The 27,355-nt window shown below is 41.7% G+C and overlaps 1 protein-coding gene and 1 long non-coding RNA gene across 3 annotated transcripts in view; one reads left to right on the top strand and one right to left on the bottom strand.

Annotated features, from left to right (window-relative positions):
• Positions 1–3,092: 3,092 nt before the first annotated feature.
• Positions 3,093–27,355, bottom strand: part of LOC131483625 (uncharacterized) — a 38,513-nt gene continuing 14,250 nt past the window's right edge. For both annotated transcript variants that reach the window (XR_009247816.1, XR_009247819.1), the window contains 2 exons: positions 3,939–4,040; positions 3,093–3,196 (listed from right to left, as the gene is read on the bottom strand). This is a non-coding gene — a long non-coding RNA (uncharacterized LOC131483625). The remainder of the gene's footprint in view (positions 3,197–3,938; positions 4,041–27,355) is intronic.
• DCT (dopachrome tautomerase) overlaps positions 23,952–27,355 on the top strand; it is a 36,973-nt gene continuing 33,569 nt past the window's right edge. The window contains exon 1 of the mRNA XM_058681963.1: positions 23,952–24,766. Coding sequence (XP_058537946.1) covers positions 24,376–24,766 — 391 coding nt within the window. The 5' untranslated portion in view covers positions 23,952–24,375. The remainder of the gene's footprint in view (positions 24,767–27,355) is intronic.

Below are 27,355 nucleotides of genomic sequence, written 5' to 3' on the forward strand. Positions count from 1 at the left end.
CAAATAAACGATGACGCCGGTGGCAACTCAGTTATTTCCCCTGCACAGAAGTTCCACGGGGCCCAATGACATCCAGCCTGGTCTTTCTCTGAAACCAGAGATTACCGACGAATGTCTGTGTGCTGTTGCATCTATGCCTACCTCAGGGCTACTGAAGGATTAAAGGAAGTAATCCGTAGAGTGATCTGCTCGGTGTCTGATACTCAGGAAGAATACAAGGTTAGTTATTATGAGAAATAATTAAGGCAATTTTAGACAGCTTCTACTACCAACGTATACATAATGATTAGTAGAATCACTTTTTCCTCGGATCATTATGAAATGTTGCTTGCGTCATATGTTCTGAACACGTTTGCAGGTAACTGAGGTTCGACTGAGTAAGCCATGTGAAAAGCACGTAAAAACATGACTGAAGAGTAGGATATAAGGGCCTTGATGTGCAAACTTTTTCTTTTGTTGATGATTTGTATCAACAATTCTACCATCAGTGATTTGAAGGACAGAGACAAACACCTGTGGGTTCTTGACTCTGTAAAGTTAAAAGGGATTAATTAAAACTGTCTTGTAGGGGTTGAAATAAAAACTGTCAATGTAGCAGAAATGCACCCCCTGCTGCCCAAAAGCAGGGTGTCTTTTGATATCGCTAGACAAATATCTCCTAAGGAGAGACTCCTTTGTAACTTAAATCAAAGGTCTTGTACCTGTTAAGTTGTGATGTGAGACCAAAGACTGTCAGGTCCCCAATTTTAGGATGGTAGGTGGAGTTTCTTATTTTTAAACTCTGAATTTTGAAATAACTTTAGATTTGCAGAAAGGTTGCAAAAGAGTCAGGAGACTTCCCGCATACCCTTCACCCTAGTTTACTCTCGTGTTACCGTCTTGTGTAAACATGGTATAGTGATCAAACCAGGACATATTGATACACTTAATTGACTTGATAATTAATAGATTATTACACTTAATTGTTACACTTAATGAATTATTTCACTTAATTATTAAACACTTAACTGACTTAATAATTAATAAACAATTGATACAAATATACTCTTGATACAATATTAGCCCATCTAAAGACCTTATTTGAATTTTACCAGTGTTCCCTGATGTCCCTTTTCTGATCCCATATGGCATTTTGTTGTCGTGTCTCTAGTCTTTTCTGAACTGTGAAAATCCTGTCTTTCTTTGTCTTGCGTGACTTTGACACTTTGGAAGAATACCGGCCAGTCAACCCCCTTATCGTCCAGAAAAAGAAACTAAGACCAAGAGAGTACAATACAGTAAGATAATAGTAAAGCTCTCAATGCACGTCTAATTTTTTTTCATAAATGAATTGAAGTTAAGCATTTTTTGGCAAGAATACTACCAAAGTAACCTTGAACTTTATTTGATGGTATGAGTTCAGGAGGAGGTATGTGATGTTTCCATGTAATGTCTTCTTGCTGGTGATGTTAGATTTGATCATTTGTTAAAATGGTATCTCACAGGTTTTTCCAATTTCTCTCCACCCCCCCTTTTATAACTAATAAATATCTTATTTTTAGACTATGTCAATACATCATTTATCATACAATGACTCCTGTGGAATTTGTCTCCGGTTATTTTCTATTCGCACCATTCTTTCTATGTTTATTAATTAAACTCTACTGTTCCTTTCCCCATGCTTATTTATGTTGTAGGGATTCATGAATATTCATTTTATTCTGTGGGCTACAAATACATTACCATCATTTGTTTACTTGCTCGACTTGTTCCAGGTTGAACACTGCAGTCTCCTTCGAGTTGATTCCTCTATCCTTTTACTTTCTGGCACCACAAAATGTTTCAGCTTCTGCGTTTGCTTTTTCCGCTTCAGTGCTAGAGTCAACTATTTACCTAAGAAAGAGCTCTACTTCATTTTAATGGAAAAACCAAGATGCTGGGGACCAGATGGAGTTTTAATCAACAAAGTGACCACCAGAGAGGAGAAAAAAAATAAGTCATTGGCATTTAGTGTCAGGTAACAAACTGTATGTGAATTCTTGACACCAAGTATAAGTCATCTGTTGCCGTGTAACATATCACCCCCAAATTTAGCAGCTTAAAACAACACACATTTACTATTATCTGACAGCTTTTGTGGGTCAGGGAATCTGGGCATGGCATAACTGGGTCGTCTCTTTCAGGGTTCCTATCACTCCACCATCAAGGCGTAGACCAGACTGTTGTCATCTTAAGGTTCGACTGGAGAAGGATTTGCTTCCAAGCTCACGTTTTTGTTGGCAAGATTTGCTTCTTTGTGGGTTGTTGGCCTGAGGGCCTTGGTTTCTTGCCGGCTATAGGCTGGAGACGGCCCTCAACTTTTTGCCACACGGGCCTCGCAAACAAGACTGCTTGCTTCATAAATGGTTCAAGCTGAGAAGGCAATAGAGAGTTCGTTAGCAAGATTGAAGTCAGTCTTTTACAACTGAATCACAAAGTGGCATCCTGTCATTTTTTCCATATTCTCTTCTCTCTCTGCTTTTGTGCAATACTCATTCTCTTTTGCCTTTGACTACCTAAAACGGCTCTTGGTATCCTCCTTTTCTTACTTCAGGGCTGACAAGAAAAATATTCTACCATGGAAACCAAGATGACACACGACCACACAGATCACGTTCTAGAATTAGCCACATTTTTTTTTGAAAGGTAGTTTCTACAATGGATGTTTGGCCAGATCTCTGACATTGAATGTGATAATGGCTGCAGTTAGAAGATTAGTAGAGAATTTTAAATTGTTTGCACCTGGCGATAGGGACAGGGTGTCTACTCTTGATGTGCTATTACCTTTATTTAACAAAGACGCAGAACTTCTGAAGCTGGAGCAGACTTTATTTTTTTTTTTTTTAATTTTTTTTTTTTCAACATTTTTTTTTTATTTATTTTTGGGACAGAGAGAGACAGAGCATGAACGGGGGAGGGGCAGAGAGAGAGGGAGACACAGAAGCGGAAACAGGCTCCAGGCTCCGAGCCATCAGCCCAGAGCCTGACGCGGGGCTCGAACTCACGGACCGCGAGATCGTGACCTGGCTGAAGTCGGACGCTTAACCGACTGCGCCACCCAGGCGCCCCTGGAGCAGACTTTAGAATAATGCAGAGACCAAACTCCAACTCTCCTTGCTCTCCAGATGAAGAAACCGACACCTCGTAAGATAATGGTAGAACTGGTATGTCACAAACCCTAGAAAAGGATAAATCCTGTGTTCTTTCCCCCAGAGAGTACTTCTATAGCCAAAAGGATAATTTGTTCTAAACTTGTAGGTTTGCTAAGGTTTCATTCCTTCATTCATCAAACTGAATTGAGCAGTCATTCTGTTCCTAACACGTGCTGGGGATACAAAGATGAATGAAGCGGTGTCTCGATGCTGATGTAACACAGAGACTAGGGGAAGATGGACACGTGAACGCACCATCTGACAAGAAAAGGGTTTAAGGGGGTGATGCACAAGGTACCCTGGATACAAAGAGAGGAAGCCAATACAAGTCACTTTTTATTGTTTTCCTCACACCGAAAAGACACATGGCATCTCTTTGGCATGTCACAAACGTTGCACTGGTCGCGTTGGAAGTCCCTATCAGTGGTGCTTATGGGCATTTTGAGTTGGGCAGTCTTGGCTCCTGTCCGTCGAATTCCAGTGACTGGCATCTCCTGGATCAAAAACAAAGTCCCAGCACCGGCAATGGCGTGTGCTGCATTGGCTGAGAAGCCCTGCCTAAGCTAACAGACAACAAGCGTCTACCTGCAGTAACGCGGCTGAGCTCGCTCTGAGAAACAAACAGAAGCATAATGGTGCTTTCCAAATGGTTTGAAGCCCTGAAAATAGGAGTGTAAATCTGGAGCAGATGATTTGGGCTGATGATTAACTACATTAGCCAAACACAAACACAAGCATCGCATTCTATAAAAATAGCAAAGATCTCACCGTTTTACAGTGGCATGTTCTTAATTCCCTATCTCGCAAATTTGGCTTTGGATCCGGGTAGACTGGTGTTTGCTTTTGCTTTGACTTTGATGAATGAGTTCACTAAGCAAAAACATGAACAACAGAGAAAGAAAATGTTTACCTCACTTATGCACGATCAACGTCACTCATCTTACAGGTATAAAACAAACGCGTAACTCATGGATGATTCTAGTAGTTATGAAAGCCAGGGCCTCCGCTAGATAATTATATGAGCAATTTTATTTTATTTTATTTTATTTTATTTTATTTTATTTTATTTTTATTTTTTAATTTTTTTTAACGTTTATTTATTTTTGAGACAGAGAGAGACAGAGCATGAACGGGGGAGGGTCAGAGAGAGGGAGACACAGAATCCGAAACAGGCTCCAGGCTCCGAGCTGTCAGCACAGAGCCCGACGCGGGGCTTGAACTCACGGACCGTGAGATCATGACCTGAGCCGAAGTCGGCCACTCAACCGACTGAGCCACCCAGGTGCCCCTATATGAGCAATTTTAAAAAGGAGAATAATGAATATGTATTGTCTCCTAGGGCTGCCATACCAAATGACCACGACTAGGTGGTTTATAACAACAGAAACTTACTCTTTCCTTTTCCAGACACATTCCGATGGTCTGACTCAGGACCTTTGTAATACTGTTTCCTATGCTTGGAACACCACCTCCCTCCTCACCCCCGAGTTCTGATGTTCTTGCCATTGTTCCCACAGCCCTGTCACTTTCTTTATCTCAGTATGTCCATGTGCTGTGGATGCAGGAATCACGGCTCTCCTCTTCTTCATTACTGTGAGCCTGGTGCCTACTGCAGGGCCCAGCGTACAGCAGGTGCTTAGCAAACTCGTTTTCAAGGAATGAATCAATAAGAAGGCAGGAAAGGAATAAGGAAGGAAGAACAGATGGAGGGGCGGGAAGGTCAAGTTACTTTTATGTACTAGATGTGCTAACTTGTTTAGTTTTCCCAACTGCTGGATCAGATGGGTGTTAGGAATACTATCTTCATTTTATAGAAGGTGACAATAGAGGCTCAGGAAGATGCATGTGTCCAAACTGCTTTAAAACCTTTTTGGAACAATTATTTAGAAAGAAAGAAACTAAAAAATGAATTGTGTGAGGTTGGCCGTGGTAGAAAAGTCTGGAAAGAAAGCCATCAACTGTTACTAGGGTTATCCCTGAGTGATGGATTGTGCTACGAAATTTTTGCTCTCCTTCCTTATTTAATGATTTTTTAAATGAAAGAATATTTCACAAGTGAAAGGCAACTGCATTTGGTCTGGGCCGCAGGGGGGTAGAATCATCTCCTATGGAAAGGGGGCAAGTGTGGAACACAGGACGGGCCAGAGTTGCAAGGAGAGAGTAGTTTCACGTACTTTGTGTTGTGAAGTTTGAGGTTAGACCCAGGAGTCAAATGACTTGTCAGTTCATTTTTGTTTGTTTGTTTCCAGTGTAAAATAGGAATGGTGTTTAGCCACCAATGCTACTCTGTGCTTAGTTTTCAGTAAGAATCAGAAATGTTCTGTGTGTTTCTAATTCCTGCAGCCAGTTTGGCTTTTGAGCCTCCTGAAGAAAATGTTGTTCATTCTGTTATGTTGCTATCGACAGCCCCTGTTTAGTGCTTCGGAGGGAAAAAGTCCTTCCTCAGTACCCTTCCTGCTTCTGGAATGGGAATAAGTACCTCACGCTTTTAGCTTTCTTCATGCTAAATTTTATTCAGGAGGGTAAATGTACAGCTCCCAAGATTTTCTCCTCTGATTTATTTACTTACGTTTCTTGGACAATTTTAACCAGGGGGCTGAACGGATAATCAACAAAGTCCTTCTCATTATGCTGGGCCCACCTGCTCTCTCTCACTCATGGATTAAACATGGCACTTAGTGTCTGGTAGGGTTCCCTATACACTTATCTACATGCAGTTCTTGATACGCCAACCTTGGTGGTCTGACTCGTCCAACATTGTTCCCTTCCTGGGGGGAAATGAGACTTGTGACTGTCTTGCTGTTGTCCTCGATCCTATGTTTGCTTCCTGAGAATGGCGGCTCTATTTAGGCCTCCAAAAGATAACCTTGTTCTTACAATTTTGGAATCTTCCCATCTGAAAAGTGTAAAGCAGGTGCATTAGTCAGGGCTCTGCAGAGAAACTGTACCAATAGAATGTGTGTGTGTGTATGTGTGTGCATTTATACATGTAGAGAGATGTGTATATTTCTCTCTATACATATACACATGCATATACGGATACACATATACATTTATCTATGTCTATATCTATATACACAGTCTCTATCTATTATCTATCTATCTATCTATCTATCTATCTATCTATCATCTATCACCATTTGTCTATCTATCTATCTATCTATCTATCTATCTATCTATCTATCTCCCTGCTTATCTTCCTATCTATAGAGATTGTAAGGGATTGCCTCACATGGTTATGGAGGCTGGCAAGTCTAAAATCTGTAGGGTGGGCCAGCAGGCTGAAGACTCAGGAAATAACTGACGTTGCAGTTCAAGTCCAAAGGCCATCTACTGGCAGCATTCCTTCTTGCTCAGCAAAGTCAGTCTTTGTTCTATTAGGGCCTTCAGCTGATTGGATGAGGCCCACCCACACTCTGGAGAATAATCTGCTTTACTCAAAGTTCACCATTTTAGTAGAGATACATATTCCTTATTTTTCCCTGGCTTATCAACTGAGGTTGTTTTGACATCTTGTGACATGCTGAAGTGAAATTTAGTTTTAATTATGTTAGCGTCTGCTGTTTCTCTTTACAATTACCAAGGGAGAAGATGGATATAATGGGGAGAAAATTACACAGGAAGCATTTTGTTAAAAGAGTAATTAGAAGGAAACAAGTGAAGCAAAAGAAAAATGCAGGCAATGTCTACATCTTCTTGGCTCCGTTTTTGAGACCATTCTGGTTCTGGATAATTTTCTTGGGTTCTGGCCCCGCTGAGGTCTTTTCTTCTCTTTTCCATCAGATTTTCTAACACTTCTGCAACTTCGAATCATTCCTAGGAGCCTTGGGAGTTTTCATTTGTAAAACTTGGGCATTTAGCATTATTTGAAATCTAGAAGGTCCACCTATGTTTTGGCAAACAACAAGCCAACATTTGGCAGGGACGTTTTGGAGCCTGACCCACTGCCCCAAGGTACTGGGGATCATGGTGATCTGGGGTCGTTGGAAAACCAGCCTAGGGTGATTTGGCTGGCATACGACTGGCCATTCCATTGAACTGGTAACCTTTGGAAATCCGTGAGCAGTAGAAGGTAGCAGTAGGACTTTGGATTTATATTGGTAACTGACTGCCAACCAGATTTCACACAACGTTGCCATCTTAATGCTTTGGAAGTTAAAAAGGGATGCTCAACACATCAAATCCAAAATACACCATATGCAAATATCTTCTCTCCTTTACGGCTACTGTTTCTATGCCTTAGCACATTCAAATTATGCACCTTACCACCAGCTCATACTTGAAGGAGATCCATGGGATCTGTACATGCCATTGTAACATCTCTGAGATGGATGAAAGTGTTGATAACATGCCAGAACCCGTTCCAAAAACAACTAGCGTAGAAAACACCTCTTAAGCCCTGATTTGATTAATCTGGATTGCACTTTATAGGGTTCAGAACAAGGTCAGAAGATAGGGTTGGGTAACAGCACCATGTCGTTGAAGGTAAGTGAAGGTTGATGACAGAATGAATGGAGAAGGAGAAAGGCAGAGAGAAGAGTTGATTGGCAATGCTCAGAGGAATGCAGGTGCGTTACACCCTTCTGGGAGAAGCCTGCTATCTAGGCCTTCTTTCATACCACAGATTCACCATGCAAAAGGTCCCTGGGCCTTTCAGACTAATCTTTGCCTGGATTCTGAGAAGGTGCCATGTTACATTATTTATAAACAGGTTTAAAAGAAAGGCTTAGACAGTGAAACCATGTTTCTCTCTTGCTTTGAGGCACGGTTACATCTTCTATTCTCTACGGCTGTAGAGTGGTTAGAGTGGCTAACAATACACATTTAATGGAAATATTATACTGTCAATGTCATGACATATTCCATTAGAGTCTCATTTTATATTCTTACTTTCTCTCCAAATTTTTGCATCTTACACTTTGACAGGCACTCTCCAACGCACTGAAGTTTACACTCTGATGTGTTTTTTGAGTTTTGGCTTTAAGGATGAAATCACTTCTTGGGCACTTGTGTGCACCACTTTTGGGAGTGGAGATGATGCAATCATTCAGGATTGATTTGGAAACATATAACAAAAACATTAAAAACAAACATGTATTTCAACACAATAGTCCTACCTCTAGGCATTCAACCTTGAAAATGATTGGAGATGAATATAAAGGTTAATTGATAATGATGTTTGTTGCAGAATTATTAGTAGGGTTGAAAAACTGCAAACAATACTAAGTGTTATAGGGGAATCAATTAAAGCAATTATGATAACATCACAATTATTTATTGTACCGTGAGCTATTGCATAGCCCTTAAAATCAGATGAGAAAGTGCAAATAATATATTGCTCAGTGAAAATAGATTATACTACAGAATGTAACATGATCACAGTTTTGTTTAAAATTATGCTTATTTCCTGAAAAACGATTGAAAGTATAGATATCAAAATGTAAACCACAGTTATCTTTGAATAAAGGAATAATGGGTGAATGCCTTCTTCCTTGACTTCCTTAATACATTATAACCTTTCTATCGTGAAATGAAGCCTTCCTTCCTAAGAGGGTAAATGTGAGGTCAGTGCTAGAGAAGGCCACAAGAAGCCAGATGGCAAAAAGTTAGACAAGATTTCATACACAGATGCCTTGATTTTGCTGCACAGGGAGACGTGGGTGTGCATGAGGAAGGGGGGAAGGAAGGGAAGATCAATGAATAATCCCAATGAGGTGTTCTTGAGTAAGATGCTGCCTAGGAAATCTCCAAATGTAAAGAGGAGAAACAAGTCTCAGGGAACCCTCAGTGAAATGCATGAGTCAGACTGCACCTAAAATAGACCTAAAAGAACCCAAGCAGAAGGATGGAGCCTGGACACAGGCTGACACAGGAAGGAGACCAAATCTCCAAAATGATGTTTCCTGGGGTCTGTCAGGAGCCGGGATGCTGGGACCCTAACCCCACAAGGCAGGTGTCACGGACTGTAAGACTTACAGGGGCCGGGGGGCGCAGGGTATGTGGGGCAAGAACTGGTTGTGAGAGCTTGGGGGGTTGTGGGTGGATTTAATGCAGAGTTCCTGGAGTTCCTGGTCTTTTGGGATGAGCTTGAGATTTGAACTTTGAGGTGCAATCTCCTCATTTTATACCTGTTGGCATCTTAAAAGATTTTTTTAAATGAATAGACTATTTGTTTAGAGTAGTTTTAGGTTTACAGAAAAATTGAGCAGAAAGTAGAGGGATTTTCCATGCATCCCTTCACCCCGGCCTCCAGTTTCCCCTATCATTCACATCTTACATTAATGACGTACATTTATTACAATTGATGAGCCAATACTGGTACGTTAGTATGACTAATGTCCAGAGTTTACATTAAGGTCCAGTCTTTGTGTTATGCATTCTATGGGTGCTGACAAAAGTATTCGCCATCACAGCATCATTCAGAATAATTTCACTGCCCCAATGATCCTCTGTGCTCCGCCTGTATTCATCCCTCCCTCTCTTCCCCTGAGCCCCGGGGGGATCTTTTTACTGTCTCCATAGTTTTGCCTTTCCCAGAATGACATATAGTTGGAGTCATATAGTTATAGCCTTTCAACTGACTTTGTTCACTGAGCCACATGCACTTAGGTCTCTACGTGTCTTTTCATGGCTTGATATTTTAAAAAAAAATTTTGACCAAAATTTTTATGGATATAGCATGCAGTTTGTTTATGCATACATCTATTGGAGGACATTTTGGCTGTCTCTAGCACCTTTATTTGTTTCTACAGCTTTACTGAGATATAATTGATATATAATGAACTTGCACACATCTGAATCTGACATTTGATGGACTTTTGCATACCTATATACCAGCGAGACTTGCCAAATTCAAGATAATGACTGTATCTACTACCCCAAAGTTTCCCAATGCCCTTTTTTCAAAATTTTTTTTAATGTTTACTTATTTTTGAGACAGAGAGAGACAGAGCATGAATGGGGGAGGGTCAGAGAGAGAGGGAGACAGAGAATCCAAAGCAGGCTCCAGGCTCTGACCTGTCAGCACAGAGCCCGACGCGGGGCTCGAACTCACGGACCGTGAGATCATGACCTGAGCCGAAGTCGGACGCTTAACCGGCTGAGCCAGACAGGCGCCCCCCCAACACCCTTTTATAATTCCTTCTTCACATCCTTACCTGCCACCCCAGACAAACACTCTGATTTCTGTCACCTGAGGATAGTTTGCATATGCTAAAAGTTTATATAAATGGGATCATACAGTATGAATCCATTTGGTCTGACTTCTTTCATTAAGCACAAGGGAGGGGGAGGCATTTCCCCTGGATTCTGTAGAAGTCTAAATTTCAAGAAGTTGGCAAGTCTCCTGAGGATGCTGACTAATATGTAGCCAGAGATTTGCCTTAATATCAACTATCCCTTCGTTAAATATCTCCTTATATTCGCCTTTAGTTATGAAAATAGCCCAAACTGTTTTTTTCCTTCCGAGTCATGTTGCAAAAGAGTCTCCACTCTCTTTAGTACAGACACGAAGCATTTTCAGTCTAATACAATGAACCTTCCAAGCGCAGTGGACCCTCAGAATGCTGCCACTTTCTGTGACTGCCATGTTTTGATATGACTGACATGATTTTGACTGAGTGAGGCTTTCAGCCCTTCCTTAGCTCTGTACTTTGACAACTGCAAATTGTGGAAAAGCTTTTTTGTTGTATAATTAAATGGAGAATAACAACGGATTATTAAAATGTGTGTACTATAATTCCAATTTGATTAAAAAGACTATTGAGGAAATGAATAGTGATATTCATCTGGAATGATAAACAGCAAAAGATTTATTAGCATTTTTCTTAATGGTGAAAATATGAGTGATATAAATTTTCTTCTTCATCCTTTTGTGTGTTTTTTAAATTTTCTGAAATGACTGTGTGCTGTCAGAAATAGTGTGAAAAAAAAATGTTATATCGAGCCCCAAATTTGGGCTTTTGATTTGCAAGAAATCAGCACTTTATTTGGAATAGCTGCCATCTCCAACTAACTTGAACCCTAAGGCAATGAGAATCATTACTTATCATCCATCAGTCATTCATTCACTTACTTCTCCAACAAATATTTTTTATTCACTTGCAGGGTGCCAGGCTCTGTGTTAGATGTTGGATATAAAGATGGGGCACCTGGGTGGCTCAGTCGGTTAAGTGTCCGACTTTGGCTCAGGTCATGATCTCACGGTTCATGGGTTCAAGCTCCATATTGGGCTCAGTGCTGACAGCTCGGAGACTGGAGCCTGCTTCAGATTCTGTGTCTCCCTCTCTCTCTACCCCTCCCCCGCTCACACCTGCTCATCTCTCTATCTCTGTCAAAAACAAATAAACATTACAAAAATAAAATATAATAAAGATGAACAAAATAGCCACCCCTTTCCCTCGGAAAGATCTTTCTAGAGTTAGTCAATCAATTATCCAGGTCACATCACTGGTTTGAACAAGTCAGTCAAGAGAGGTGATTAAGATTTCAACTAGGAAGTTGGCCTTGAACGGGAAGGAGAAATGTGCTGCTCTTGGTTCCCAAGGGTGTGAAGCCTCTGCGATGGCAAGTGGCATTCTGTATGATGCTCATGCTGGTGCTTCCATCGGTCAACTGCAAACACCAGGAAGGACCTTCACAGTGATTCAGGTCAATGGCAACTTCTGTTCTATCAGTGCGCATGCCCACTCCATTATTCTAGGGATTTTTTAAAGTTAATTTTAACTTTATGCTACTTGTGGATTCCCATGCAGTTGTAAGAAATAATACAAGGAGGGGCGCCTGGGTGGCGCAGTCGGTTAAGCGTCCGACTTCAGCCAGGTCACGATCTCGCGGTCCGTGAGTTCGAGCCCCGCGTCAGGCTCTGGGCTGATGGCTCGGAGCCTGGAGCCTGTTTCCGATTCTGTGTCTCCCTCTCTCTCTGCCCCTCCCCCGTTCATGCTCTGTCTCTCTCTGTCCCAAAAATAAATAAAAAATGTTGAAAAAAAAAAAAAAAGAAATAATACAAGGAGATTCCATGTGTCCCTTAGCCAATTTCTCCTACTGGTAACATCTTGCAGAACTCTAGTACAGTATCACACATCCTAGAGAGTTTAATGCTAGGAAAAGGGGAAAAGAGACAGCTTTGACTCCTCATCAAACTTCAAACATAGCAGGTGCCTCTTCCTTTCTTAGCAGGATTCTGCAGCACTGGCTCTTTCTCTCATACTTTAATATAAAGACCTCCCTCAAGACAGATTTTTCTTTACATCTTAAAACATTTAAATATTTCCAGGTTCTGGGGACCCTGGAAAGAAAAACTTCACCTGTGAACAGTTAGTATGTTCGAAGGAAGGAGAGTGATGGAAGGAATATTCCTGAAGGAGATCATTCAGCTGTGCACAGTCTCCAGGGAGCCTGAACAGTGGCAGCCAGAAGGGGATACAGTCTCCAGCCACTGCTGTGGGGCCATTCACAAGAGAGCGGCTCTTTCTTTTGCAAGAAGATGAGAAGCCACACTTAGAGACTCTAAAGAGTTCAGTTCCAGGCAAAAATCTAGGAGGGGAAGAGAGGGAAAGTGGTCCCAGGAGGAGGCCTACCCACCTCCCAATTCAGAAGGAAGTAAAAGGAAGTCCCTTGGTCTTTCCATAGCAGTGGAGATGAAAGCAAGTCAGGAGGCCACTTGGATGCTCAGCGGGAGTTTTAGTTTTAAAGTCACAGTGCATCTTTGTTCTCATTCACAAATGTATTTAATAAATAGTCTTGAGCAGATGCTATCCGTCCATCCGTAACTGTTGAGTTGGCAGAGAGACAAGAATTAAGAGTGACTTTTAAATAGGAGATGCTTGAGACAAAGATGAGAGAGAAAAAAGTATCCCCATCAGGAAGGTGATATCTCATATTTTACTTATCCTGATTGCCTAGCGTCAGGAAAAAACACTGCACTGTGGACCAGGAGATGGAGGCTTTGTTGCTAACTAGATGGGCGGGCCTTGGTTTTCTCAATTGAGAGTCTTGGTCTATATGATTTTTAAACTTCTTATCCAAATCTATAATTTATGAGAAGATATAGGTCAGAGGCCATGGGTAGCACTAACTGTAGAATAAAAGGAGCTCTTGGTACTGCCTGACTCAGGTTCACCTTTACAGAAGTAGGCTCCCCTCCACCCAGTCTGGAATTTTCAATGAGACTAAGCAGAGTTCAACATGTCACTAGAAATTAGCTAAGGCTTGCATGATGGTGTCTCCCTGACTTCTCTTTAGTGTCTCTTCCCCATCCATGTGACCCACACCAATTCTCCATCTAAACCCAAAAGTTTGAGCATGTGGTGAGGGTGACCTAGTTGTGAAAAGAGAATGAGCTTATAAGCTTTGATGCCCAGTTTTACCACTGAATTGTGTCCCCTGTTACCAAACTTATATGTTGAAGTCCTAACCCCAGTACCTCAGAATACACCCCTGCTTGGAAATAGAGCCACTGTGGATCTATTGAGATGTAAGATGAAGTTGTATTCGAGTAGGGTGGGCCCCTAAGCTAATATACTGGTGTCCTTATAAATACGGGAAATGTGGATACATATGCGCCCATGAGGAGAGGGCCATGTGAAGACTGAGTTGTGTTGCCGGAAGCCAAGGAACCACCAGAAGCTGGGAGAGGGTCCCAGAGTAGATCCTTCCCCGTTGCTTTCAGAAGGAGCCTAGCTCTGCCAACAGCCCGATCTCCAACTTCCAGCCTCCAGAACTGTGAGAGAATAAACTGTGAGTCGAGCCGCTCAGTCTGTGGTACTAAACTCTTAAAACTTTTTAAATGCTTCAGTTTATCTTTCAATAGTTCCTCATGACAGCCATAGCAAACTAATATACCATCTGTGCGGACTTGGGCAACTCATACAAATTCTATGAGCTCAAATTTTCTCAGTGGAAATTAAAGACAGACAGGGAGGTTGTTTTTTTCTTTCTTTCTTTCTTTTTTTTAATACAAGGTGTTGTTTTTTTGAAAGAGAGAGTGCAGAGAGGGAAAGGGGGGCAGGCAGAGGGGAAGAGAGAGAGAGTCTTAAGCAGCCTCCACACTGAGTGGATCTGAGTGGATCCCAGTGTGGGACTAGATCCCCACGACCCTGGGATCATAACCTGATCTGAAACCAAGAGTCGGACACTCAACCCACTGAGCCACCCAGTCTTCCTGATGTAAGTATTTTTCTTCAATGTACTTTATTTACTCTTTAAGTCTTCACCCTCCATTGCTCCCAATCCCTTTATGCACTGTGACTTTGCTTGTTCAAGTGCAATTTTATATTTCCTCAGGCCTTCAGTGAGGACAACCATGTTTCCACCAACAACAGTGCTCACCCCTCCATCATTTCTGCATCTTCTGCTGAGTTCTGACCTGGCCTTCAGATCACCGTGCTCAAGATGGAATCCATTTCCATGGCGTCAATTCAATAGATTTTGTGACTATAAAAATAATGCTATTATAAGCTTCTTTCATAACTAAAGTGAAACCAAAACCTCCATGAAATTATCTTGTTTTGTCTGTTTTCCTTCTTAGACCAGAACATTTTTTAGAAATGAAAACTTCATAGCAGAGAAATTTACATTTAGTAGGCAGCTGTCTGCCATGATTTGCAAGAACATATATATATTTTTATAGCTCATGAAATGAGTTGGAAGTTTAGAGTTATTCTTTTAGGCTGTGTGCGTGTGTGTGTGTGTGTGTGCGTGCGCACTTGGCTTATTAAAAGTAGCTGAATTCGTGCGGCTGAGATTAAATGAGGAGGTCATTTTCAAAGAGAATATCAGACAGACATCATGGTTAGATGGTTTTGACAGCAGTTATAAAATAATGAACATGGTATGAAGCACCAGATTCAGGTCAAGTATTTTTTGAAGAAGATTTATTTATTTTTCTTATTTTTAATGATAGCTCATTTTTATCAGCTCTTAAAACTAGTATGAATGGTTTCAAATTTGGTTTACCCATAGTCTATGTGGCTTATTTAAGATTTGTTCATACATATATTTGTTATAATTGATTCCTAAATTCCAAGGCTAAGAGAATTAGTATACCTATAAACACAACATATCATTCAATTACTCTTGCAGACTCTAAGAAAAAGCAGTTCTGGGGCACCTGACTGGCTCAGTTGGAGGAACATGTGACTCTTGATTTCAGGGTCATGAGTTTGAGTTCCAGGCTGAGTGTAGAGATTATTTAAATAAATACAACTTAAAAAAACTTAAAAAAAACACAGTTCGTTTCATTTCTAGGTAGTAACATTGCATTATGGATGAGAACATTTTCCATATGCCAAAGTTAGAAGCACTGATGTAGTTTCCAGAAGGAAACATCTTATGAAAAGTACTTATAATTAGATTCTTGGATTAAATGTGTGTATGTGTATATGTATGAATGTGTGTATGTATATGTGTGTATTAATTGATAAATCCTGGGATAAAGATTCAGTGGGGAGGACTTTTTAGTATCCTAGTGGAATTTCCCCCCACCTTCCTGGTTGTCCATTGAAATAGAGGAATTATGGGCTATTGATTTAGAAAGTACTGGCTCTCCAAATTGAAAATGACATAATAGGTCAGACTGCAGTACAGAAATTTAAAAGGTTGACCGTGGCACCAATGGATTCTTCTATGGAAATAATAGTAATTACAGTCACTCTTTGCTGACTACCTACTGTGTGCCAAGTTCTGCAAGGCAATTTATATGTGGGGTCACATTTAACCCTTAAAATTAAACTTGGTAGATATTATCATCTTGGATTGATGGATGAGGAAGCTGGGGCTAAGAGAAGGTAACTACGTTGTCCAAGGTCATTGAACTAGGAAGTAGCAGGGTCAAGATCAATAAAACCAATCTGGGTTGTGCCAAAGCCATAGTGCCTTTATAATACTTACAGAAAAATTTCCTCTGCATAATGCCATCCTCACAAATGCCCATCATTCTAAATTTTTTAACTTAAGATTTTTAATGTATGATTAAAAAGATAAGTACTGTATAGGCATGATTCAAAATTTAAAATGTACAAAAGAACAAAAATAAGTCTCCTTTCTTCTCTGATTTCCCAGCCTTCTAAGCTCCCTTCCCAGAGACAGCCACTCACCTTGTTTTCTGTGTTTATACACTACATTTACACACAGATAGACAGGCACAGTCTCTCTCTCTCTCTCTCTCTCTCTCTCTCTCTCTCTTATCTCTCTCTCTCTCTCTCTTTCTGTCTTCCCCCCAACACCTTCACATGTAAATGCCAGCAAAATGAATTCATAGTTATGTACCTCATGTTTTTCACTTGACAATATATTTTGGTGATCCTTCTAGGGCCCAAACAGTCTTAGTCACACATTTATAAACTCTGGTGGATTTGTTAGTACTAGAGTTGTCCAGAAGAGTTTACATTTTCAGCCTGTATACTTTCTTGCAAATTTGTAAGTGGTATTTGCTGGGTTTGATAAGAAGTGCGCAGGAAAGGGAGTGATTCCCTTCCTTCCAGAGATCCATATTTTTATGATTTTTAGTTTATTTATTTTGAGAGAGAGCATACATGAGCGTGAGTGGAGGAGGGGCAGGGAGAGAGAGAGAAAGAGAGAGAGAGAGAGAGAGGATCCCAAACAGGCTCTGTACCACCAGTGCAGAGCCCAACTCGGGACTCAACCTCACAAACCACAAGATCATGACCTGAGCCGAAACCAAGAGTCAGATGCCCAACCAACTGAGCCACCCAGATCCCCCACAGATCCATATTGTGAAGGAGGAGTAGCTATATTACCTACCCAAGTAAGTCATTAAATTATACAGGTACACATTAAAAAATCGAAGTTGAATACCTGTTACCAGGGTTAAGGATAAAACCCAAAGGATAAAATAGGGCTTGGAGGGCACCAGTGTGCATAACAAATGAATATAAAGATGTGCAATGCAAAATCTGAAATGAAAAGATGTGTTTGATGTATAAAGACAGACTTAAGGAAAGACTATCCAAAAATGCACCCAGTAGGGGAAAACTGCATCCCACTGAAATACCAGAAAGCCACACAGCTCATTCCTAACCCTTAATTCCTCTGAAGAACAATTTACACCAAGAAAAGGAAAGCTCTTAGATGTAGAAAGCAAAACCCTTATCAGGACAGATGCCCAGCATTTAGGAAACCATTTGGACACAGGGGAAAAAATAATCTCTTTCCTGCATGATATGGCAGCAGAGAATAGATCAAAAAGCGTTGGGCAGAGGAGTCCAGCAGGGACTATAAACTGGGAGGATTTTCACATTCGGAGACATGCCGAAAAGAGCAGGCAACTCACTGACAGGCAGAAGAAAGATGCGAATAATTTTTCTGTCTTAGCCTTAGCAACAGCTCTAAAAACATTTACAGACCCATTGGGTTGCTTACCAGGCTTAGAGACATGTGTGTCTTCCTCCTTTGAGTGTATGAAACAGGCTTGTATCCTATCTGCAAAGTTTTGCAAACCCATCCTGCCCCATTCACTCACAAACTCCCCAAGCATCTGATTCAATTCACTTCCAGGAGCACACACGGAATCCTTCTCACATACAAGCAGGTTCTAGGGGCCAAAATGCAAAATGGAAATATGTAGGACATTCTTTTCATTAAGATGCTTCCCTCTACTGTAAAACAAATTGCTTTTTAATAAGGCACTTTCTACTTTCAGATTACTTAGCTCTATGATACACAGCCTCCTTCCTCTCTACTGGGTTTCAGAACGTTTCTTAGAATAGTCCTTGATTCTATGGCTTCCACTAGCTGTAAATGATCTCAATCTGCCCATGAGATATCTCCTCCTGGATTTTGCTCTTTGGTTTCCAGCAAAGACTTTTCCTTTTGTAAATAAGGCAATATATAATTACAGCTATGCCCATGATGTGACAACGTCTTAGCTTATCTTGGCTTGGTCCTTAGATTTCTGATTACTTACACTAACTTCTCAGGAATTCTTGGATTCTTCTCTCACCCCTGGTTTGCTCACAAACAACGACTTGGCTGCCTGTTTATTACCTTTGGACTGACACAGGAGTATGTGTGCATCTATCTATCTATTTATCTCTCTCTCTCTCTTTCTGTCTCTATATCCTATATATATATATGTATATACATATGTATATATATAGTTTAATAGAGACAAAAGTGAACTCTTGCATTTTGACCCTGTTACGGGCTGAATTGTGTTCTGTCGAAATTAACATGTTGCAACCCTATCCCCAGTACCGCAGAATGTGACTGTACAAGGAGTCGGGGCACTTGAAGAGGTAAAGTGAAAATGAAGATGTTGGGGAGGGTCCCAGCCCAGTCTGATGTGTGTCCTCATGAGAAAAGGAGATCTGGACACACAAGGAGACATCAGGGCCTGTGGGCACAAGGAGAGACCATGAGGCGAGACAGCGAAAGGACAGCCATTTGCATGCCAAGGAGAGAGGCTTCAGATGAAACCAGCCTGGTGGCACCTTGGTCTCGGACCTCCAGGCTCCAGCACTGTGAGAAATAAATTTCTGTTTTATCGTGCCATTGTGTTAAGGCAGGCCTAGCAAACTAATACAGACCCCAGAGGCAAGTCCATAAGAAAAGAATAGGGGGGATGGGGAGAGTGGGGGCACTTGACTTTGAAGCAGCTGCGTGAAAGCTATGCGAAAGAAGTGTAGGGATTTAGGCTGATTTTAAATGCAACTAAATGCTTGCAGACCTTCCCCGTAGGGGCTCTCTTTACAGAACCCCTGTCTTTGACTGCAGCAGTCTTGGCCACGAGACTTGCTTTTGCCAATAGAATGTGAGCAGAAATGAGCGAGGTAGTGGCCCATCACTGACTTCTTTGTCAGAATATGAACAGTATCAAGGGAGTGAGGAAAAGATTCTCCTTTACCCTGAGTCCTGTGGGGGTGGGGGGAGGGGAGGCATTGTGGAGCATAACTAGAGCTGATGGGTGGTAGACGTTGTTTCACAAGCCAATGAGATTCTTGAGGTCTTAACTGTCACGTGACTTAGCTTGGGCTAACAGATACAAAACTGATGAGCGATATGGCTGCTAAGCAAAGCTCATGAGCTATTTTTTTTATGTTTATTTATTTATTTTGAGAGAGAGAAAGTGAGACAGCAAGTGGGAAGGGACGGAGAGAGAGGGAGAGCAAGAATCCTAAGCAGGTTTCATGCTGTCAGCGCAGAGCCAAATGTGAGGCTTGAACGCGTGAACTTTGAGATCATGAGCTGAGCCAAAATCAATAGTCAGATGTTTAACCGACTGAGTCACCCAGGCGCCACCTGCCCCATGAGCTAATTTGTTAGTCGTCTTTACTCAGATTGTATCAGGAACATTGATTTAACTTACGGGAAACATGTATGAAGAGGTCAAATGGCAAACTGAATTTTCCAGAAAAAAAGAGTGCAGGCTAATGGGAGGATTTAAAATTAGGTCATATGAAGGAAAAATGGAAGGAACTGAAGAAATGTGGTCTGAAAAAAGAGAAGATAGGGACAAAATTCTATGGAAAATGGACTGGACCCATTCTGGGGGAGTTGGGGGGGTGGGTTATTTCCCAAGGGCTTTTGATGGAAACATTGGTGAAGGAAATCTTCACTATTTATATTCAAATTCAAATTGTGTTAAATTTTAAATATGAAATAGTTATTAAAAAGGAAGAATTTCCTAACCTTTAGAACTATTTCTTCAACAGATGTTGGCGAGGATGCAGAGAAAGAGGATCTCTTTTGCATTGTTGGTGGCAATGCAAGCTGGTGCAGCCACTCTGCAAAACAGTATGGAGGTTCCTCAAAAAACTAAAAATAGAACTACCCTATGACCCAGCAATTGCGCTACTAGGCATTTATCAAAGGGATACAGGTGTGCTGTTTCGAAGGGACACATGCACCCCCATGTTTATAGCAGCACTATCAACAGTAACCAAAGTATGGAAAGAGCCCAAATGTCCATCGATGGATGAATGGATAAAGAAGATGTGGTATATTTATACAATGGAGTATTACTCAGCAATCAAAAAGAATGAAATCTTGCCATTTGCAACTATGTGGATGGAACTGGAGGGTATTATGCTAAGTGAAATTAGTCAGAGAAAGACAAAAATCATATGACTTCACTCATATGAGGACTTTAAGAGACAAAATAGATGAACATAAGGGAAGGGAAACAAAAATAATATAAAAACAGGGAGGGGGACAAAACAGAGGAGACTCATAAATATGGAGAACAAACTGAGGGTTACTGGAAAGGTTGTGGGAGGGGGGATGGGCTAAATGGGTAATGGGAATTAAGGAATCTACTCCTGAAATCATTGTTGCACTATATGCTAACTACTTTGGATGTGAATTTAAAAAAAATAAAAAATAAAACAAGTTAATAATAATAAAAAAAGAACTATTTCTTAAAGGGATTTCCTTCCTAGAGGTGTTTAACCAGACCCTGGTGATGGATATCTCATCAGAAATAGTAAGGGGGGAATTTGTTGTTGTTGGTGATGTGGTGGGGACCAGTGGTGGAGTGTTAGATCAGACATTTTTAGCAGTGTAGCATATCTTATAAGGAACTTTTAACATGACAGTGGTATTTAGTAGTCTACATTTATTTTATATAGTCATAACATGTAACTTGTATAAAGCCATTCACTATAATGAAAATAATGACTCTTCTAATGAAAATTGAAGTGAGCATAATTACTCATCAACTGTTATCAAGTAACTTCTCTTTGCCAAGCACTGTTCTTAGCATGGGGGAAAGACAACATGGCTAAGTTTCTTGCTCCCCTGGAATTTATACCAGATAGAAGAGACAGACTGTCAGCAAGTAAACCAATAAGTTCATTTTAGATAGTGCTAAGTGCTCTGAAGGAAAACAGTGCCAGGTAGAGTAGGTGGCTGGATGTGGACACAATAGAGTGAGAGGGTCCTCTCTCACATCCTAACGTGTGAGCTGAAACCTAGGTGACAAGGAGGATTGTGAATAAGAACATTCAAGGCGGAGGGAGTGGCAGAAGAAAGACCAATGTGGAAATGAATGCAACATGGTTGAATACTAGAGTAATTGCTGTGTTCTGTGATTGCAGAACAAGAGGGAGAGAGAGGTGGGCAAGGCACAGATTGCGGAGGACCTTACAAGCCAGTTCTTCTCGAACTGTCCATGGTGAAGAACTTAAAAAATAGTTAAAAAATTTTTTCAGCCACAGGCCAACATGCAATCCAACGTGACTAGTCTGCAGCCTGTGCTACCAGATCACGTCCACGCAAGCTTGGCAACCCCCTAACTAGACCTCCTCTTCAATGAGATGAGTCCACTGATCACGTGCTTGAACGTTGTGCCAATGCCAAATTGCCATGATAGTTTCTAAATGCTGACTCTCAATTTCTCTCCTTATTATATTTATTTTGATGCAGACCAGGAACACATGTTTGTGGATATGTGGCCCACACTTTGATTAGTGCATGGAAAGGACCTTGGAGTAAAATCCTTATGATGACCTTGGATTTTACTCTAAGAATCCAGAACCACTAATGAGATGGTGGTGGTGCTCTTGACTAAGGTGAGGAGGACTAATGGGGAAGAAAATTGGGTGGAGAGAGCAAAAGTTTACTTTGAAACGTTAAGTGAGAAATGTCTAGATCTCCGAGTGAGAGGCCGAGTAGGAAGTTAGTTATATGAGCCTGGGGCTCCCAGTTGAGGTCAGAGCCAGAGTTGTAATTTTGGGGAGTCAAGATAGCTTGCATTTAAAGCCACAGACTAGGTGAATTACCTAGCAAACATTGTTATGAAAGAAAAGAGAGCCAAGGGCCTAGGCTTGGGGGCATTCCCACATGGGAGTTGTTGATTCCGTCAGCGACATTATCTAAGAACTTTGAATCTGATATTTTTGGAGCCAAGGCATCACAAAACACAGAACGGAATCTCAAAGTGGCACAATGCTGACATGAAGTGGGTCAGCAGGTACACATGGAATGAATAAATGAGTTCAACAACACCCTCCCAACTCTGAGATATTGCAATTCTTATGTTATTCAAGTTTCATATTCATGACATAGAGGGTTGAAGAGTGGCCTCCAAGAAGTTATGTCCATATCTCAGAACCTGTGAATGTGACCTTATTTGGTAAGAGGGTCTTTACTGATGTAATTAAGAATGTCAAGATGAGACCATCCTGGATTATCCAGGTGGGCTCTAAATCCAATGACAAGTGTCCTTACAGGAGACACACAGACGAGAGGCAGACAGAAGAAGAGGGGCCATGTGACAATGGCAGAGGTTGGGGTGACGCTGCTTTGAACCAGGGAAACAAGAATGGAGGCAACCGCCAAAAGTTGGAAGAGGCAAGAAAGATTCTCCTCCGGAGGCTTCAAAGAATACAGCTTCATCGACACATTGATTTTGGACTTCTGCCCTCAGAATTATGAGAGAATAAATCTGTTATTTTAAGCCACTATGTTTGTGGTAAATTGTTAAGGCAGCCCCAGGAAACTAACACACATGGAGTCTCTCAGCTGACTCAGTTCCAACATTTCTTCAGGAACCGTGCTTTATTCTAACCCTGCAGTTTTCTACTGTGGCCGCACATTAATATGGCTTAGAGAACATATAGCAAATACTGCCCTGGCCACACCCTCAGACATTCTGCTTCCGTGGGCTCGGGTGGTTGGCTGGCATTGGTGTGTCGTCAGAGATGAGAACTGCTACTTAGTCACAATGTCAAGGGCACGACACAGAAATACACAGGGGAGGAACATCTATACAAAAATTGTTTTAGGGCCCCAGGGTGGCTTAATTGGTTATGCGTCTGACTCTTGATTTCAGCCCAGGTCATGATCCCAGGGTTGTAGGATTGAGCCCTGTGTCTGACTCTGCACTGAGTGTGGAGCCTGCTTAAGATTCTCTCTCTCTCTCTCTCTCTCTCTCTTTCTTGCTCGCTCCCTGCCCCTCTCCTGTGCTCTCTCCTAAAAAAAAAAAAAATTTAACCTTAGGAATTTTCTTCGGAACGTTCTGTATCTTTATGCCCAAATATAAAGTATTCTTAGAAACTGTCTGAAGCAGTGTCACATTGGCTGTCTACACAGACTCTTAGGGCAGTAAGTCAGTCCTGTTTCCACCACGAAGGGGTAAACAGAGGCTCTAACAGTAGCCATCATTATTGACAGGATGCTCCCCTTGCTGCCCTCAGGAGCACGGGGGAGGCATTGTGTTCTAGGTTGAAGTTTGACAATGCTTAACTTTAAGATAAATCAAAAGCTGCCCCTTGCCACCCCTGGCTCCAAATTGTTCCACTGCCTTCCTTACAATCAGATCATTATAATTTTGAATTTCTGGTGGCATGCTACTTTGTGTAATTTTTCAAAATCTGCTGCCTCGATGTGCTGAATAGGAGAATAGTACATTCTTATTTGGAGGGGAGAGGGCCCTTAATTGTGGAACAAAGCAATTCCTTGTACGTCAGCCCTAAATAAATGTTTCTTTATTTCTGAAGTTGTGTGACCTCCTGTAGTGGTCTTTCCAGCACGTCAGCGAGTAGTCAGGAGTGAATTGTAGTTAGCTATGCGCGCTTGTCTGTAAAGGCCTTTTAACAACAACGAGGAACTCGCTGCATCTACTGACTCCCCGGGAAGTCTGAGGTCACAAGTTTGGCCGGGGCACATGAGCCCAGATAATGAAGATGGTTTTGCCCTTTTGAGACAAAGCCAGCAACTGTATGGACTTCATTATGCACTTTGGGTCATGTGCTAACAATGAGGGTTTCTCTAATACTAATCCCCCTAATGATGGCTTCTCCCAGCCCTTACAACAAACCTCACAAGGCCCCGTGGTTTGGCAAGCCAGATAGAATAAAGGCAGCACGGTGTTTGGCTTTTGAACTGAGTTCAAGGCAATTAAAGTTATGGGCTAAAGAGGAAAGGAGGGGGTTTAGAAATACCAGTATAATAAGTAGGATGACTGCAGTACCCCGTAAATTAACTCAATTAGACAAAGCCTGATTTAACGGGGGAAAGATGGTGAGAAGCGCTACCCTCATTAAATCTGGCTGTTAGAGGTGCTCCTAATGGCTTTAAATTTGTTTTAGCCGTTTGGATCATATAAAATAGTCTGTGCGTGTGCACGTACACACGTGTACACACGTGGGCTCTGCGATTTTTGTAGGTATTTTTTAAGGAGGAGAGCACTAGAACGCCAAGCAAAACAATATCAACTCCCTCACCCTCAAAACCAAAAATCAACGGAATGAATGCTCAAGAGCTTAAGAGTGGAAGACAAGGAGAAAGGCAGAGTAGAATCAGGGAGTGGAAAGCAAGAGCGGGTTCTTCTGCTGATAAAGCCATGAGCCCCCTTGGGTGGGGGCTTTTGCTCAGTTGCCTGGGCTGTGGAATCCTGCCTGGAGCCTGGGCACAGTTCCCCAGGGTCTGCATGACCGTGAACAACCTGGTGAGCAAGGAGTGCTGCCCGCCACTGGGTGAGGACCCGGACAACATCTGTGGCTATCTGGAGGGCCGGGGCCAGTGCGTGGAGGTGCAAGCTGACACCAGGCCCTGGAGTGGTCCTTACATCCTACGGAACCAGGATGACCGAGAATGGTGGCCAAGGAAGTTCTTCCACCGGACCTGCAGATGCAGAGGTGAGGCAGGTGGACAAGACGCGGGCATGCTCTGAGCCGGGTCAGGGGACCCCAGGTGGGAAGGGAGCCCCTTCTCAGAAAGAGAAGAGGCTCTTGGAAGTGTTAGACCAGGCTTTAAATGGCCAGCCAAGTTTGTTTTTCATAGGCAACGAACTGGGTAAGACTGATGTCTTGGTTATATTTTTCACACCCTCTAGGACATCTAGTTATAGAAACCAAATGAATATTCCATGGGCCAAGCCTGGTTATGTGAACTCATGCCAACATGCCATTGGCTTGTCTGTTGGAAGGGGAAGCTAACGAGCTCCAGAGTCAGCTTTGAACCTCAGAGCAAGTCCTTTCAAGATTGGTTTGGTGGCCTCTCCTTCTGAAATGGGTTTGCGCTTGTAGAAGAGGGGGTGGGTAACCTTGGCATCTAGAAGACAGGAGTCAAAGGCAGGTGTTCCGCAGTCCTGGTCTCAGTGTTTCTCATGTTTTGAACGGGGCTCAAGCAGAGTACATCTTGCTAGCTAAGGTTATGCTTGGGTTGTCACTTGGGCAAAGTTGGAGGGATGTGGTGGGACCGAGCTTCAGTGAGCTGGGGAAGGAGAGTCATAAAATAACAACGGCTTTTTCTGCTGTTGTCTGGGTTGGATGTGGGCATTTCAAGATTTGCCCCGTGTCCCTCTTTCAGACCTTGGTCTCTCTTTTGACTCAATTCTTTGAAATCTCTGGGCATTTCTTATTCCTCCGGCTCTTCTGAGCCTTCCCAAATCCTTTTCAGTAGTGCCTCTCTGTGTTCAGCAGCCATGCACAGCGGTGATAAACACTCAAAGGCTGGCAGGGCATTTGAAACACAGAAAACACAAGTGGTAACTTTAGCAAAGCCCTTGGCCACTGTTCTACAGCATCCAGCTGCATAGGAAGCTTTCCTTTTTATTATTATTTTTCACTCATGTTCTCATATGATGCTGGCACATAGGAAATAGATAATTGAGCTATGCAGGAGCATAAAAACATAAACTCAGGAAATGTACAAAGGACTGTGATGTCAATGTAGGAATGATGTTAGTTTTTCTAACTTGTAAAAAATTCTGGCTGTATACATCATTTTGTAGCCATCTTGCTAATTCTGTGATTCAAAGCAACTGTTAGGTTTGCCTCTGGTATTCATTGTGACAAAAGTTTTAAATAGCATATTGAACATATACTATCCACTTTTTTTCTAAGCTAATTGAGCATTTGCTTCTATAGACATTATTTCACGGATTCTCATGGCCTTTGTCTGAGAAGCAGTAGGTTTCATATTACCTGTGTGATTGAAACCACACTACATACTAACTTCTTTGTCTATGACTCAAAAATTCTTCTAGAATACTTATTTCTAGGCCAACCAATGATAGAGTGGCACGGCTTACAATGGTTGGGCATTCCCATTTATAGAATCTGGGAGCAGAAGATATTAGGCAATCACATATAACTCTTACTTCTTCTTATCATCTACTTTATATTTTTGACCTGGCTAGCAAGTGTTTTGTTTTGTTTTGTGTATTGTTTTTTGTGTTTTTAGGGGGATGGAAAGGACAGAGAATGGCAGAATAGAAGGGGTAATTTTAATTTCCCTTTCCAGAAGAAATGCCTATAACTAGTTCTCCGGAAGTGACAGGAAATACGGGTAACAGTGACCTGCTTCCTAACATAAAAAGAGATCTCCTGCTCTGAGGAGGATGAACATATGCCTGAGAGGCAGTAGGTCAGAAACAGGGTTTGGCCTATAAGTCCAGACAATAAGGACATCACATGTCTGTAGACCAGTTCAAGGAAGCAGTTTTCTCAGTGTGTATGGTCTTTGTTTCCTCCTCCATGATTTGATCTGTGTAGACTCATTGAGGACCATAGCTCTTTCCATATGAACGTTGGATGGCTCCACTTATGTTGGCCAGGCCAAGTCCTAGTGGCTGAGCTGGAAACCAATTTCGTATAAACAGTAATCACCATTTTGTGATGTGTCATGAGTCCCAAAGCTAGCCACATGACCTTCATTCAGCTTATTCTCCCCCCAGAGTGAGTTGCTTGTCTTCCAAGGGAAGTTTTTGTGGTTTGGGAGGCAGTCTTCAGAATCTAAACCTGACCTTGAACACCCAAAAGCCCTCCTCTCTGGTATCCCCATAGCTTTTTGTAAATAGGGATCCTGGGATTCTTCTAGGTCACTCAAAGGTCATTCAAAAAAGAGACGTAGTTTAGCTATGGAAAGCGGACTATTGATGACCCTGAACTTTGTTAATGCGATGGAAAATTAGATGCATCATTTACCTGTCAATGGACATTTAGATTTTTTCCACATCTTGGCTCTTGAAAGCAGTGGTGTAATAGACATGGGGATGCTAGTATCTCTACAAGATCCTGATTTTCATTCTTTTGGATAAATACCCAGAAGTGGAATTACTGGATCGTACAGTAGTTCTGTTTTTAATTTTTTAGGAAGCTCCATATCGCTTTTTCCACAGTGGCTGCACCATTTTGCATTCCCACCAATAGTGTTCAAGGATTCCAATTTCTCTGCATTTTAGCCAAGTGGTACATACGTCCAACTGAATACTATTCCATCTT

The sequence above is a fragment of the Neofelis nebulosa genome, chromosome 1, assembly GCF_028018385.1.
Source record: "Neofelis nebulosa isolate mNeoNeb1 chromosome 1, mNeoNeb1.pri, whole genome shotgun sequence".
NCBI lineage: Eukaryota > Metazoa > Chordata > Mammalia > Carnivora > Felidae > Neofelis > Neofelis nebulosa.